Consider the following 14961-nt stretch of genomic DNA (forward strand, 5'->3'; position numbering starts at 1 on the left):
AACTGGTTAATAGATATGTGTGGGCTTATTGTGTACTTTTTGTGTCTGTTGAAATTATCATAATAAAAATTTTTTAATTAAAAAAAGTGGATGAATAATATTAGATCTATATTATCTGTAAACATTATTACGCCCGTGTAAATTCTATTCATAGCAGAGAATAGCAGTCTTTTCCTTCTTTGCACAATGTTCATGTTCTTCGTGGAGTTAATCATTTTCCTTTGCCATGATTGTTATGCTTAGTTTTCTATTTACTTATCTCTAATTTATTCTCAGCCTCTCCCAGGGAGTCTAGATCTCACAATACATTCAAACTCATCAGGTTTTCTGGCAATTTCTTCATTGAGATGTTGCTTCCAGAGATTTTTGACCTGTCAGTCTCAACTGACTGTTCTTCAGGCTCACCACAGAAGTCTTAGGAATTCTTAAATGAAGCTTTCTTTCACTTCTTTCTTGAGTTGAATCCCATTTCCTGAATCCCATACCTCCTTCTTTGCTGGTTTACTTTTTTATTTTGGTGGAACATCTCACGTGTTTTTCTGAGGGAAAGAATGCCTGGGAGGTAAACTTTTAAAAATGTTATATAACTGAAAATGGCTTTATTCTTTATGACTTTATGGTAGCTGGGTGAAGGATTCTAGGTTAGAAATCATTTCCTTCATAATTTTTCATCTTCTTCTTAGCTTCTGGAGTTGCTATCAAACTTTGATGCCATTCTGACTCTTGAACTTTTGTTTATAACCCCTTTTTACTTTCCAGAACCTTTTAGGATATCCTCTTACCCCTACTGTCCTTCCTTGGCATGGGTTTATTTTCAACCACTGTTTTAGGCCCTAAGCTGGAAAGTTATTTCTTGAGTTCAGACATTTTCTTGAACTGTTTCCTTTTCTACATTTGATGGAATTTTTCTACATTTTCTATACTTCTTGTATTCCTTTCTCCTGAACTGGTCCTTGCTTGTCTGTTTTCTACATTTTTGTCTTTTTGCTCTAGTTTCAGAGAAATTTCCTCAACCTTATCTTGAAACTCTTCTCTTAAGTTACATATTTTTTATCATATTTTTAATTTCCAGACTTTTAAAATTCTCAGAATGTTGCTTTTTAATATCTTGTTCTTATTTCATAGATGCAATACTTATTCTTACTTTTCTGAAGATATTGATAGTTTCATTGAAATTTTAGTTTTTTTCTTTTTGTTTTGATTTTCTTTTCTCAGGCTAGAGGCTTTCCTCTGACTAGTGATGATCCCCTATACAGCTGACTGGGAGCTCTGTATATGTTGGGTGGGGAAGTTTCTTGTTGGCTCTGAGCTTCACACAAGCTAGGTTGTGTCACTGGGATACTCTTAACGTTGGTAGTTTTAAGACTGTCATCTTGCAATGTTAGATTCCTCAGAGAAAAGTCTTCCAACTGCCAGTCTTGAGAGTATAAGCTTGGCTACAAGTGTTTGATAGTTGGAAGAATAAGGCTCCATATCTCTAGATTCAATATATATATAGACTTTTTTGCTTAAATCTATTCTTTTCTGTATGATCCACTCACCATCAACTATTTGTTACTGCTCAATCCACAGACACTCTGGTTAACTCTCTCTAGATAGCCAGCTTTTGTAGTCTTTCACCAAAGTGGTAGAGGGGCTCAGCTGACCTGAGTAAGGGAGGGGATCTGTGGATCTAATAACTTTTTACACAGATTTTCAACCATTTCTTCTGTTCTGTCTTCAAGCTTAATTCCAAAGGCACCACTAATTCCTGAGAATTTGCAGCTTTCTGTGGTATAACCCAGGTGGCTTCTAGGCTTTTCTTACTGCCTTTTTTAGGGTTCAGCTTTTCAGGTCTTAGTCATTTACCACCGGTCCTTCTATTTGGCAGGTGTTCAAAAATTTGTTATATCCTCTTCCGTTCTATTTACCCTTGTCTACTCATGCCTTAAAAAAAACCCTTGTCATTTTTGTAGCATTTAAGGATGGAGTGAAGATAAGTGCGTGTGTCTAATTCACTGTCTTTTAACTGGGTATCAAGAATAGTATTTTCAATGTAAATTTGTTCTTTTTTTTTTTCCTGCTAGGAAACCCGAGTTAGTAAAGCCGTCGAAGTGATGATTCAGCATGTAGAAAATCTGAAGAGAATGTATGCCAAAGAGCACGCTGAATTAGAAGAACTAAAACAGGTTCTTTTGCAAAATGAAAGGACTTTTAACCCTCTTGAAGATGAAGGTAATAAAAGTTTAAGATAATTGTATCAGTTATGTTTTTCTAACTTTCTTCTTTTTCATTCTCTCTTACTAATTCTTATTATATAATGTCTTTAGTATAAGACCCTTATGTTAAGATTATATTAGAAGGATATGATATATAGGAGAATATAAGAAATAACTCATTCCTGTTATTTATATAGCCCAGAGTAAGATGTCAGTTAGAAAACAAATTAGGAGACAAGATGGATTTTATGGTAGACACCAAGATTTCATTAAAATGATGACATGACAGAATATAATTAATCCAACTCATTGAGTTGACCCCAGTGTTGTCCTACTTAAGATATGTTAGAATTGGCTTTTTCTCCACACATAAAGCAAGGCACAATAGCATAAATGAACCACTCTTATCAACAATGGTTTTGTATCCCTCGAACAAGGAAGGACCGTGACAGAGTAAGCTGATCAATGGATTGGAAAATAGGGAGACATCTGAGACCATGGAGAATATCTTAACAGAAGGCTTATATAAATCTTATAGTTTTATTTTAAATAGACAGTATGAATGTTTATAGGCAGAATTTTCATTTTAATGATCTGTTCCCTCTTCTTGAAAAGTAATAACATTTGATGATCTTCTGATCTGTAATTTTGGACTCATTGATTCAGCAGACATTCACTTAGTGCCCCCTCTGCGCTAGGCAGGCATTGCGGACATTGGCAGTGACATAGAGGACTGTATTACATTGGTTCAGATTACTAATGTTATGAATCACCAAATAAATGATAACCAGATATTTATATTGCTCAGTAGTCTCTAGGGTCTTAAATAAATATTTTCTAACCATTGCTTTTCTTTGTAAAGAATTAAGACCCTTGCGTTAAATTGCACATGTAATTCCAAAAATACACAAATGTGTTTTTCCCTTTCAGGTGACTGCCAAATTAAAAAACGTTCAGCTTCTCTAAACTCTAAGGTAACAAATGTCTATCAAATGTTATAGCTGAGATGGTTTTAAAATATTACTTGAAGCAACATGGCTTTAAATGTAAATCATAAAACAACAGTGATTTTAATTCATATATATGTGTTATGTATATATACATGTTTATGTTTATATATGTACACTTTTATACTTCTTGCAATATTTGTATATCAATTAAGTTTGCCTGGCAGCGAGAGGAAAGCCAGTGTAATGATAGTTTCTCTCTCATGTGAAACCAAAGTTGGGAATAAGCAGTCCAATAACGGCAGAGCAGCTTCACAAAATCCCAGTCCCCGTCTCTCCTGCCGAGTCATCAACCTCAGTGCTTTGCTTCCATCTCATAGTCTAAGATAGCTTTGTCATTTCTGGGTATCAAGTCCTGGTCATTATGTTGAGTCATGCTCCAAGAAAAAGGAAGAAGCGAGAACAGGTGTTCTCTCTACCTCTGAAGACACTTCCTAGAAGTCCCAGATAACATTTCCCTTTTCATTCTTTGTTGGAAATAAGATGAAAACAGCTTTTATTCTGGAGGCTGTATGCCTAACTAAAAATTAGTGGAGTTTGTTACTAAGTAGAAGGGGAAAATGGGATATTGAAAGTCAACCAGCAGTTTTTGTCAGTTTGAAAATCAAGATTTCACTGAATTTTTGAGCAAGGGACTTTAAAATCATTCCATCCAAATCTTTTTCACAGATGAGGAAGTTAACTTTCACAGAAGTTAAGTGATTAGTTATGATCCTGTAGTGATAGAATCATGATTAGAACCCAGGTTTTTGGACCACAATTTGATATTTTTGATGTTCAACTAACCTATAAAATTAAATTAGGAATGGTGGCTTAAGAAAAGAATTCACATAAAACTTCTTCAGTTTATTTCCTGAAGTTCTACTTATTTAAATGTGAAGAGCCACAAAATATAACATTCTCCTGTACAAATCTCAAGGCTGAGGTGTAAACACATCCATTCATTATAATGTCATACTCATCCTTAAATGTGTTAAATGGAAAAAATGAAACCATGAAAAAAAATCCCTAAAATAGGTGCATATTTATCTCCTCTTGAGTTGGGGAAAACCTTTCCAAGCATAAAAGAAATGGTAGCAAAAGAGGGGAGGAGATGAGGGACTTCCCTGGCGGTCCAGTATTTAAGATTCCACACTTCCATTGCAGGCGGCACGGGTTTGATCCCTGGTCAGAGAACAAAGATCCTGCATGCCACAAGATGTGGCCAAAAAAAAAAAAAAAAAAAAAAAAAAAAAAAAAAAAAAAAAAAAAAAAAAAAAAAAAAAAGAGAGAGAGAGGAAGAGATGAAAAGATTTGGCTACATTAACAATAAAAAAATTCTGCCAAGAAATATCATTAACAAAATTAATATAGGTAAAAATCATAAACAGGTGGTTCTCACAGCAGATACATACAGGGTTATTTGGCACAGAAAAAAAAACAGTGTTCAGTGTTACTGGAAACCTGAACAGAAAGCCTTATATTCCTTACTTGATTGACAAAAATTATCCATTGTTGGAGAAGGTAGAATATAAATTGGCAGAATATTTCTGGAAGGCAATTTGGCCATAACAAAATCCTTGAAAATAAGTCTCCTGTTTAACTCATCAGTGGTCAAGTACATGGATGTGTACATTCAAGAATACCCATCAGTGTTTCATACAAGGATAAAACATTGAGAATTTTCTAAGTGTACATTTTCCCCCTTTGGGTAGCCATCTTCTCTTCGAAGAGTGACCATTGCCTCTTTGCCCAGAAATATTGGAAATGCAGGAATGGTAAGCAAATCCCTAAGTGTTCTTAGTCAAAAGCAAATTTATTTTCATATGACAGAAATATAAATTTATTTCACTAAATACATATTTTATTATTTCCTTAACATCTTAACTTTAAAGGTGGCTGGGATGGAAAATAATGACCGATTCAGTAGGAGGTCAAGCAGTTGGTAAGTGTAATTTTATGGTGGCTCTTTGGGAACCTTACTGTTTTATAACTGGGCTAAAGTAAATATTTGAAATAAGTGATATAGTAACGTTTGATTTGTATGGAGTATATGCAGAATAATTATAAAAATTGGCATATGTTCATGAAATTATTTCTTATGAAATAAGCATTACATGACTATGCCAAGGAAAAAATAAGAATGTATCATCTTTGTATTGATTTAGGTAGTGGGAAATAAATTGGTAATGGCTACAGAAGTATTTGATTTGACAAGTGGCTATAATCATCTTTATTTAGGCGTATTTTGGGGTCAAAGCAGAGCGAACACCGTCCCTCATTACATCGATTTATTAGCACCTATTCCTGGGCAGATGCTGAAGAAGAAAAATGTGAACTAAAGTAGGTGAAGCTTGATGTGTTCATTAACCTGATGTGCCGGGCATAAATAGTGGGGATCACTTTTATTCTGTGGAGATGAGGTCAATGCTGCATCATCAAAAAATCATTCATTGTTTTAAGACTTTTGTGAACTATAAAGTACTATATAAATGTTACTTGCTAATACATTCACTCTCATAGCACTCAGTACTTCAAGGTTTGAAGTCTTAAGTTAGAAAAGAACCTGTAATTTGCCAGATATGTGAAGAGAATTTTTTTCCTGTATAGGTATCTTGTCCTCAGGGGGAAAGGTCAATAAAGAGCCACAGAAATAAAATTTTCACCTACTTAGATGAATTATTTACAACATATAATGTCATATGTAATATATGCACATTATATATACATGTCTTCCCTTTAAGTAAATGAAGACTAGGGGAAACATAAAACTCTACATTGCTATCTCTATATCTAGCAAGTTAAATAAAATATACTTCTATAATGAAAGGTAGAGGGCAAGAGGGAGGGACAAGAAAAAATGCTGCCTCTAAATCCTTGGGTGACATTGGACAAATTGCTTAACCTTATTTGGTCCCAGTTTCCTCGTCTGTAGAGATCTTAATGAAATGATTTTATGTGGATTTTATAACACGTTCATTGCGTGCCTGTTATATGAGACACACTACGCTCAAGCTTAAGAGATATAAAGATGAAAAAGACATAGTTCCTACCCTAAAAGCCTTTATTTTTTCCTTAAATAATCCTGGGAGTCTAATTGCATGTATTGAACTCTTTTTAGATTTAGAGTTAACATAATGGATATTTTCTGATCTGGGTTAAAAAAAAAAAGCAAGAGTTTCCTTGAAAAGATTATAATCTACTTTTAAATTTTTGTCAGTATGGTATGATTTCTACTGAGAAGTTTTCGCAAACGAAAGACTGAAACCTTGAGAATCCTACAAGAATTCTGGCTTTTGGGCTTTGTGGCCTTTAAAAACCAAACTAAAATCTATCACATGCATTCCCTATAGGTGTTTGACTGAAAAACAAAAACCAAAAACTTTGAGACACAATTCCCTTTGGCAATTGTGAGGGGATTGTAAGTTTGGGATTTCAAAATTCAAATCCAACTAGGCACTCATCAGTGAACATGAAACATGGAACATGAACAATGAAACAAGTTTTGTTCAGGTAAAGGAACCCTCTTTAGATAATATGATTTTATTTAAATACAGTCAACCCATTTGCTACTTCCCAGCTCACTGACCGCTAATAGTTTATTTTAGGTAGTTTTATACCGAACATATCTTCATAAACATGTTAAAAGTATTAAGATTTTTTAGAGAAAGAAGAAATGACACTTTGATGTTATTCCACTTTAGCACTGCTCAAAAAACCTACAGAAAAAAGAGTAAAATCAATTGTTAATACAGAACATTAAAAAAAAAAATGTGGTAAAAGAAAACTTAACGAGAAAAATTTTATGATACGTTGAATGAAAAATACACAGAGGGAGAAATATAGCATCCACATTTGCTTTTTAAAGTGTAGTTACTAATACACACACAGACACACACACGCACATGCAGAGAAGGAAAATCACAGTAACAACACTGGTTAATTATGAGTGGTGAGAATTAACTAACTTACACATGTTCTTTGTAAATCTCCCCTTTTTTATTTGTTCTTTGGCTAGCATCCCAACTTTCTACAACAAACATTTGCTATTTTTCTAAATACAGAAAGTTACTTTAAAAAATTAAATTCCTATAAATGGTTAAAAATATAAAGTTGGTGATTTGACTTTTAGAATTAGCTATTTATCAAATCTTTCTAAAGCAAAACGAATATCTGCGAGCCTCCTTAGTAATACAGGAAAATTTAGCAGTATCTTATAAATAATAGCACATTATCCATAGTTTAATATTTAAAAACAATATTTATTTACAGAACTAAAGATGACTCAGAACCACCTGAAGAAGAAACAGTAGAAAGGACAAGAAAGCCAAGTCTTTCTGAAAAGAAAAATAATCCATCAAAATGGGATGTCTTTTCAATGTAAGTTGTCTACTTGCTAAATGATACCATTTTGGTGGAATGGGGAAAGGTAAGGCAGGGTTAGCAGTATTAATCAAATTACTTTACTAAAAGACCTTTCAAAATGTTAAATTTAAGATGAATAACAAACTCCATATGGTGTATAACAATTATCCCTGAACCTATGAACTACAAGAGGCAGGTGAGTTCACAGTGTTAAGAACTTGGCCTTGGAACCAGATGGCCCAGGCTTGAATTAGCTCTCTGACTAGCTGTGTGACCCGGGCAAGTTCATCCATTTTTGAGCACTGATTTCTTCATCTATAAAATAGAGATGATAATAGTACCTACGTCATTGATTTGCTGTCATGAGTAAATGAATTAGCACGTGTAAAACACATAGTTAACTATTTTCAAAGACTTATATGATGCTGTAATAAGCTTTTTTGGTGGGTGTTTCTAAAAGGAATTTTAGCATTTCAGTACAGCAAAAGTCCAGGGTATGGTGAGAAATAAGTGACATGTTTATAAGTACATATATCCTGCTCTACCCAATAAATAACATTATTTTTTCTACCCCAGGAATATAAATTGCCTTACCTGATTGAAAAAATGAACTTAATACTCAAATGTACTTGTTAGGAGTTAAATAATGCCTAAATCACATAATTTTCAGATTCTTACCTTAGCACATCATTTCTTTAATTCTAAAAATTATAAGGGGTGGGGGGAGCAGATTGTGGCCAAAGCCAAGAGGCTAGATCATACTTATGTAGCTTATTATGAGGAGGTGTTGGTGGAATTATGCAGGGCAGATGCATGACTTGATTATTGTTGACAAAAGGACTGTTTCTAATAACAGATTATTGTGATTACCACATGCTGATTTTGTGTTTTCCTTGTAGTTATAACACAATAGCTTCCTGGGCAACAAATCTCAAGACTTCCATCAGAGAGGCCAATAAGGCACTCTGGCTTTCTGTCGCGTTCATTGTACTATTTGCGGCATTGATGAGCTTCTTCACAGGCCGATTTTTCCAGAAGTCTGTGGATGCTGCTCCCACACAGGATGGGGACTCCTGGACGTCTCTAGAACATATCCTGTGGCCATTTACCAGACTCCAACACAATGGGCCACCGCCAGTGTGACTGCAGCACATCCTAATGTGCTAACGCTAATCTTGATTTTTAAAGTTTCAGTATCTGAACTTTGTAAATTAGTAACTTTTAGCTGGGAAATTATAGCATGGAACCAGAGGTTCTCAGAATGACTGTAAGATATTTTATATTCCCTCTTTTTGTGATTACCTTCCTAACTAAAATACAATGGGGAGGAAGCCCGCCTATATGATTTTTTAATGAGCTTTTTGAGGAGGAGATATTATTGTTTGTTAAAATTTATTGAAATAAAGAACCATTCAAATTTTCATACAGTGAACGTTGGAAGTCTCAGTAGGTCACGTACGCATAAGGAAAAAAACCCTAATTCTTAGAAAATAAAATTTGAGTATAAAATGCTGATTAGATCATTTTAACAGCCTATTTGACATATATTCACTCATTACACTTTATTGTAGAAATACCGGATTTTTCTCCAAGTTGCTTCATTCTTCATACTGAATAAAATTTATCAGTGGGGATTAAGAATAGCTGAGTAATCTAGTTGAGAGTAGCATGTGGCATACAGAGTCAACAAACTGGCAGTTGGAACACCTAACTTTCTTCATTGCTTCTTTAGAAGCAAAATCCTTAACCATGTGATATAAAGTAGAATGAAACTCAGTTTCTTCTTTAAGGGCTTCAGAGAATGCATCACTGTATTCATTGATTTTGAGACTTTGTGCCCTATCACCACTAAACATTAAAAGGGTCCAATTAGGATTTTGAATGGGTTCTTCTTTAGGAAGGTGTTCCCTCACCTAAAGAAAAAGAAAGAAAAATATGTTAATAGTTCCTCTTTTATTGGGTATTTTGACAGTAGAGTATTTTATTTGAAGGGCTCAGTTGAGTTCCCTGTATTGCTAAGATAAAAGGAAACATTCTTAATGTCCCATTTTTTTTAAAGCATGAAACTGTTTATATCTTGGTGTTTATGGAACTTATCAAAATGTATTAATTCCTTAAAAAATATTTATTGAATGGCTTCAAGTGCCAGGTACTGTTCTAGGTGCTGGGGACATAACAACAACAAAGAAAAAATAACTAAACATACTAATAAGTAACTAACAACTGCAACAATAGAAACCTTGTCTTCAAGGAGCTTATATTGTAATAGGAGAAACACACAATAAACAAGATAAATAAACATGGTGGCTCATTTATGCTAAAATATTCATCAGTCATCTTGTAGAATTTGATAAGATACATTCTTTATCAGGCAGTAGGAAATGTGCCAGACGTTAAATTGGAGGCCTAACCCTCTCAGAGGAGAAAGTCTGTGAATCATAGATATATTCACGTGAAAGGCTGACATTTGTTCTTCAGTTGATGATGTAAAGAGAGATAAGGTCTCTAAGCCTGAAATCAAGAGCATTTGATACCATAATGGACAATGAAAGTACAACCTTTACATGGTTTGGTTTTATATTTTTGACAAAATTAAAGAAAATGAAGTTGTAAAACTACATTTTGAATGTTAATCTTTTTCACCTTTTTAAAAGGAGAAACCATGGTCTACATTCATTTAGCTTTTGAATATCTTCTTTTGGAGCACAAAATAGTTTAATGGGGTTTTTGCATACTATACCTGAAATACAACTTTTTTAGAATCACATACTGTATTCCACTTGCTCCAACCAAACGCAAAAGCAGAACTTAGCAGGGCCATTTGTCGATAAGCTTTCACTTCTACCAAAGGAAGCTGTCAATATACAAACAAATAGAGTTGATCGTAGAGCCTCTCTAGTTTCCCTTCCATCCTTGGCCTACTATAGTCTGGTCTGGTCTCAACACAGATCCATTTAAATGTAAGTCAGGTGAAGTTAATCAGACAGAGAAGACAAATATCATATCACTTCTAAGTGGAATCTAAAAAATGGTACAAATGAACTTACTTACAAAACAGAAATAGAGTCACAGATGTAGAAAACAAAATTATTGTTAACAAGGGAGGAAAAGTGGGGGGGGGGGATAAATTGGGAGATTGGGATTGACATACATACTACTATATATAAAATAGATAACTAATAAGGACCTACTGTACAGCACAGGGAACTCTACTCAATACTCTGTAATGGCCTATATGGGAAAAGAATCTAAAAAAGAGTGAATATATGTATATATGTATAACTGACTCACTTTGCTGTAGAGCAGAAACTAACACAACATTGTAAATTGACTATAATCCAATAAAAATTTTAAAAAACTATTAAAAAATAAAATAAAATTCAAATATTAAAAAAATAAAATAAAATGTAAGATTACATGACTTCTTTCTCAAAACGGGGCAATGGCTTCCCTTTTCAGAGTAGAATCCAAAGTCCTAACAACAATGCTCCACAAGGGCCTCTGTGGTCTGACATCCCCCGTACACCCCATTATCTCTCTGACCTTATCCCCTGTTCTTCTCCCTTTGCTCTCTCGGCATCCCGGCCTCCTTGCTGTTCCTCCCATCCTCAAACACATCAGGCCACGCCCTCTGGGCTCTCTCCCCAGGTCTTCTCTCCACCTGGAAGCTGATATCCTTCCAGAGATATCAAGTTGGCTAAATTCCCCACCTTGAAGTGTTGATCAAATCTTGTCTCCTTATTGAACCCCTCTCCCCCTACACCCTATTTGGTATTGTACCTTTCCTTTTTCCATACCACTTAGCACCTTTTGACATATAAGATAATTTTGTTTATTATGTTTGTTGTTTATTTTTGCCTCCCTCTACTAGAATGTAAGCTCCACAAGGGCAGGGACCTGTGTTTTATTCACTGTTTCCTAAGCATCTAAAACAATGTCTAGAATATAGGTGTTCAGAAAAAAAAAAAGTCTTGAGTATAATATTCTGAAAAGATGACTAGTATATGACATTCAGCATTTGTAGAGTAACTGGCAATTTCAGTTACTAAAAAACTAAGGTTGGTTTTTTTTTCCCTACGCATATATGTATACACTCTTATTGACAGGATTATTTTCAAATGTTGTAAGTGTCTACCTATATTGCCATTTTCTGGTATATTATAAACTTGTTCTTGAGTATAGAACTCTTCTGCCCAAAACACCTTTCATGATTAGAAGCCACTTTGTCTTCATTCATGCATCATAAATATTTGCTGAACATCTACTGTATTCTAGGAATAGGCTTGGTGCTAGAAGAATCAAAGTTGATTAAGAAACGGCCACCCCCCACCCCCCTCAAGGAGCTCACAGTTTAACATGGAAGGATCTCATTTAACTAAACTTATGAGTCATATGAAGCTGTACGCAGACAGGGAGGCTCTGTCGAGAAATAGAAGGAAGTGGGTTTGGTGGTCCTTGTATGTCTAATTTTGCCTGACTTATCATATTTGGGAAACTGCTGAGTCATTTACTCTTTTTAGAAATCTTACATGTATCAAGTCTGGAAGGAGAAAGAAAGCATACGAAATGGGAAGTTGCTCAGACTACCTTTGCACTAAACTGACCAGCTGTGGTATGCTCCATGTGTCATTATGAAGATCATACAACAGATTATTAAATTTGAGAGAACCCTGGATTTCTGGTCATGCTATTTATTCCTTCCTTTCTAACTATAATCTTATATAAGTGAATATAGAAAACCATTGGTGTACCTTAAGATTTATATAAAATTTAATACTTGCTAACATTCTAAATGTCCAGCACCTTAAATTTGGAAAGATTCATTCTTACCTTATAGTTTATGACAACATAAAAGTGAGAGTGTCCAGTAGGGAAGATATTCAGTCCAGCTTCTTTCAAAGCAATAATGAAAGAAACAGGAGTCATCCACTTTTCTTCCAAAATAGAGGAATGCTTTTTGTCATTTAGTTTGATTGACGCTAACATGCAGAGGTTTTCCTAGTTTCAAGAAGAAAAAAGAAGCATTTATACAAGTAAGTTAAAGAAACTATTACCTCATTATCATTCTAGGTCCAGCTGTTAGGTTCTTTATACTATTTTTTAAAAATCCTATATTAAAAAGAACGCAGGACTGATATGTTTTAGGCCTGATCCAAAAGCTCCACCACAAAGTCTCCACGTTACCTTAAGGAGTTTATCAACTCTTCTTGGGCTCATCTGAGCAATCCAGGGACTGAACTGCAGGATCTCTCAGGTCTCCTACTTTATAAATTATGATCTAAGAATAATGCATGTGTTCATATTGATATATAATAGCTATTTGACAGCAATCTTGTTGCAACGTTTAAGGATCATAATTTTTTTACACATATATAATAAAATTTTAACATAATAATGCAAAATTATTATCCAGTTTTAAAGTTTGCAAAGTGGCGGGACTTCCCTGGTGGTCCAGTGGTTAAGACTTCATGCTCCCAATGCAGGGGTCCCGGGTTCAATCCCTGGTCAGGGAACTAAGATCCCACATGCCGCAACTACTGAGCCCTTAGGCTCTAGAGCCCACGTGCTGCAACTAGAGAGCCTGTGCGCCACAATTACTGAGACTGTGTGTCGCAATGAAGACCCAGCACAGCCACAGTAAATAAATAAATACATAAATAAATAAATTTATTTTAAAAAATTTAAAAAAAGTCTGCAAAGTGGCAATTTGAAGGTGTACAGAGTTCACATCTCTCATCTGACTTTAAAAGCCAAATCTGATGATGTTCTAGCCTTCCTGCCACAGTCATAAGGAATTTCAGGTTATCTCTTTTTTTTTTTTCCTCTCTCTTTTTTTAAAACAACTTTCATGAGGTATATCTTACATATCATAAAATTCACCCAAGTGCACAGTCCAGTGATTTTTTTTGGTAACTTTACTGAGTGGTGCAACTATCACCATAAATGAGTTTTACAGCATTTTCATCCCTCCAGTAAAATCCCTTATGTCCATTTACAGTTAATCCTCATTCCCACCCTCAGCCTCAGGCAACCACTAAATCTACTTTTTGTGTCTCTAAATTTCAGACTGTGTAATTTCTGAGTGGTGAGCAATGGAGGCACTCAAATGGGATTTCAAATGGCTAGGTGATAAGATCAGGAAGCCTCTTTAGAGTGGATCAAAAACTCTGAAAGCCATACTGCAACCAGGCTTATAGCTTCACCAACTGTTCTAGTCCTAGTAACTTTAGGGTACAAATTTGTACTTTACTTATTACATGTTATTTCCTATCATCTATTCAATTTATATTTCATTTAGAAATTATAGTTCAAGGTATATTGTAAATAGACTTATAAAAGACATATTTCAATATGTAAATCAGCAGTGATTGATTGATTGCTTTGACACACAGTCATCAGAGAGATTTAGCTCTTTGACATGACTTGCTATAACAGCAGTTTACCTTAATTTGTATTTGAATCTCAGTAAATACTGTAGTCACAGTCAGAAGTACTTTATTCACATCAAGTGGTCTTAGCTCCCATGACTGGTATGGCATATTAACATGAGCATCTTGAATCAAGGTAACAGGGCCCAAAGTTTCCAGGCTGAATGTTATAAGTCTGTCTTCCGATTTGTAAGATACATTGCTGATGCCATCAGTTTTCCAGTGTTTACCTTTATAATTAGGAAGAATGTGACATTAGTTCCATTTTTTCCTCTGCAAAAATAAGAACGAAACCACTCCAATAACTGCAATATGTATAAATTGATTTTTCACATTTAGAATAGAATCTCCACAAAAAGCCAGCTTTGCTGGGAGTTTCTTCCTGTCTATACAGGATCAAGTCCAAACTCCTCAGCACAGTTGTGAGACCTTTAGAATGAAGCTCTGATTCTGATTTCCGGCTTCCTCCTTTGCCACTTCTCAGACCTCTTTCCAGCCACACTTCTTCTTCTTCTGCAACAACATCATATACCTCTGAGCCTCTGCACATGTCGTTCTTTCTTCCTAGAGGACTATTCCTTTATCTCTTAGAGAAACTCTCTTCATCTTTCTTTTTAAACAACTTTAAATTCACCTGTCTTGAGTATGCAATTAGTTTTAGTAAATTTATCAAGCTGTGCGACCATCATCACCATCCAGTTTTATTCAGTTTTAGAACATTATTATCCTCCAAATAAGATCTCTTATGTCCGTTTATAGTTAATTCCCATTCCCATCACCAGCCCCAAGCAACTATTAATATACTTCCTGTCTCTAAAGATTTGCCTTTTCTGGACTTTTCATTAAATACAATCATATAATAGGTGGTATTCTGTGTCTCTTACAACTCAATAATAAAACACAACCCAACTTAAAAATGGGCAAAAGATTTGAATAAACATTTCATCAAAGAAGATACACAAAAGTATAGTAAATACATTAAAA

General features: G+C 34.7%; 2 protein-coding genes across 5 annotated transcripts in view; one reads left to right on the forward strand and one right to left on the reverse strand.

Annotated features, from left to right (window-relative positions):
* Window positions 1–8710, forward strand: part of IRAG2 (inositol 1,4,5-triphosphate receptor associated 2) — a 48112-nt gene extending 39402 nt beyond the window's left edge. The window contains exons 13-19 of one of the 2 annotated variants that reach the window (XM_036866103.1): window positions 2067–2214; window positions 3129–3172; window positions 4900–4962; window positions 5080–5129; window positions 5426–5527; window positions 7457–7564; window positions 8449–8710. In XM_036866103.1, the coding sequence (XP_036721998.1) occupies window positions 2067–2214; window positions 3129–3172; window positions 4900–4962; window positions 5080–5129; window positions 5426–5527; window positions 7457–7564; window positions 8449–8692 (759 nt within the window). In that variant the 3' untranslated portion in view covers window positions 8693–8710. The remainder of the gene's footprint in view (window positions 1–2066; window positions 2215–3128; window positions 3173–4899; window positions 4963–5079; window positions 5130–5425; window positions 5528–7456; window positions 7565–8448) is intronic. The other variant, XM_036866102.1, reaches the window with a different exon arrangement.
* A 13-nt stretch (window positions 8711–8723) lies between these two features.
* Window positions 8724–14961, reverse strand: part of CFAP94 (cilia and flagella associated protein 94) — a 74172-nt gene continuing 67934 nt past the window's right edge. For 2 of the 3 annotated variants that reach the window (XM_036866099.1, XM_036866101.1), the window contains 4 exons: window positions 13993–14207; window positions 12380–12547; window positions 10290–10403; window positions 8724–9462 (listed from right to left, as the gene is read on the reverse strand). In XM_036866099.1, the coding sequence (XP_036721994.1) occupies window positions 9184–9462; window positions 10290–10403; window positions 12380–12547; window positions 13993–14207 (776 nt within the window). In that variant the 3' untranslated portion in view covers window positions 8724–9183. The remainder of the gene's footprint in view (window positions 9463–10289; window positions 10404–12379; window positions 12548–13992; window positions 14208–14961) is intronic. The other variant, XM_036866100.1, reaches the window with a different exon arrangement.

This window comes from Balaenoptera musculus, chromosome 10 (genome assembly GCF_009873245.2).
Source record: "Balaenoptera musculus isolate JJ_BM4_2016_0621 chromosome 10, mBalMus1.pri.v3, whole genome shotgun sequence".
Classification (NCBI taxonomy): domain Eukaryota; kingdom Metazoa; phylum Chordata; class Mammalia; order Artiodactyla; family Balaenopteridae; genus Balaenoptera; species Balaenoptera musculus.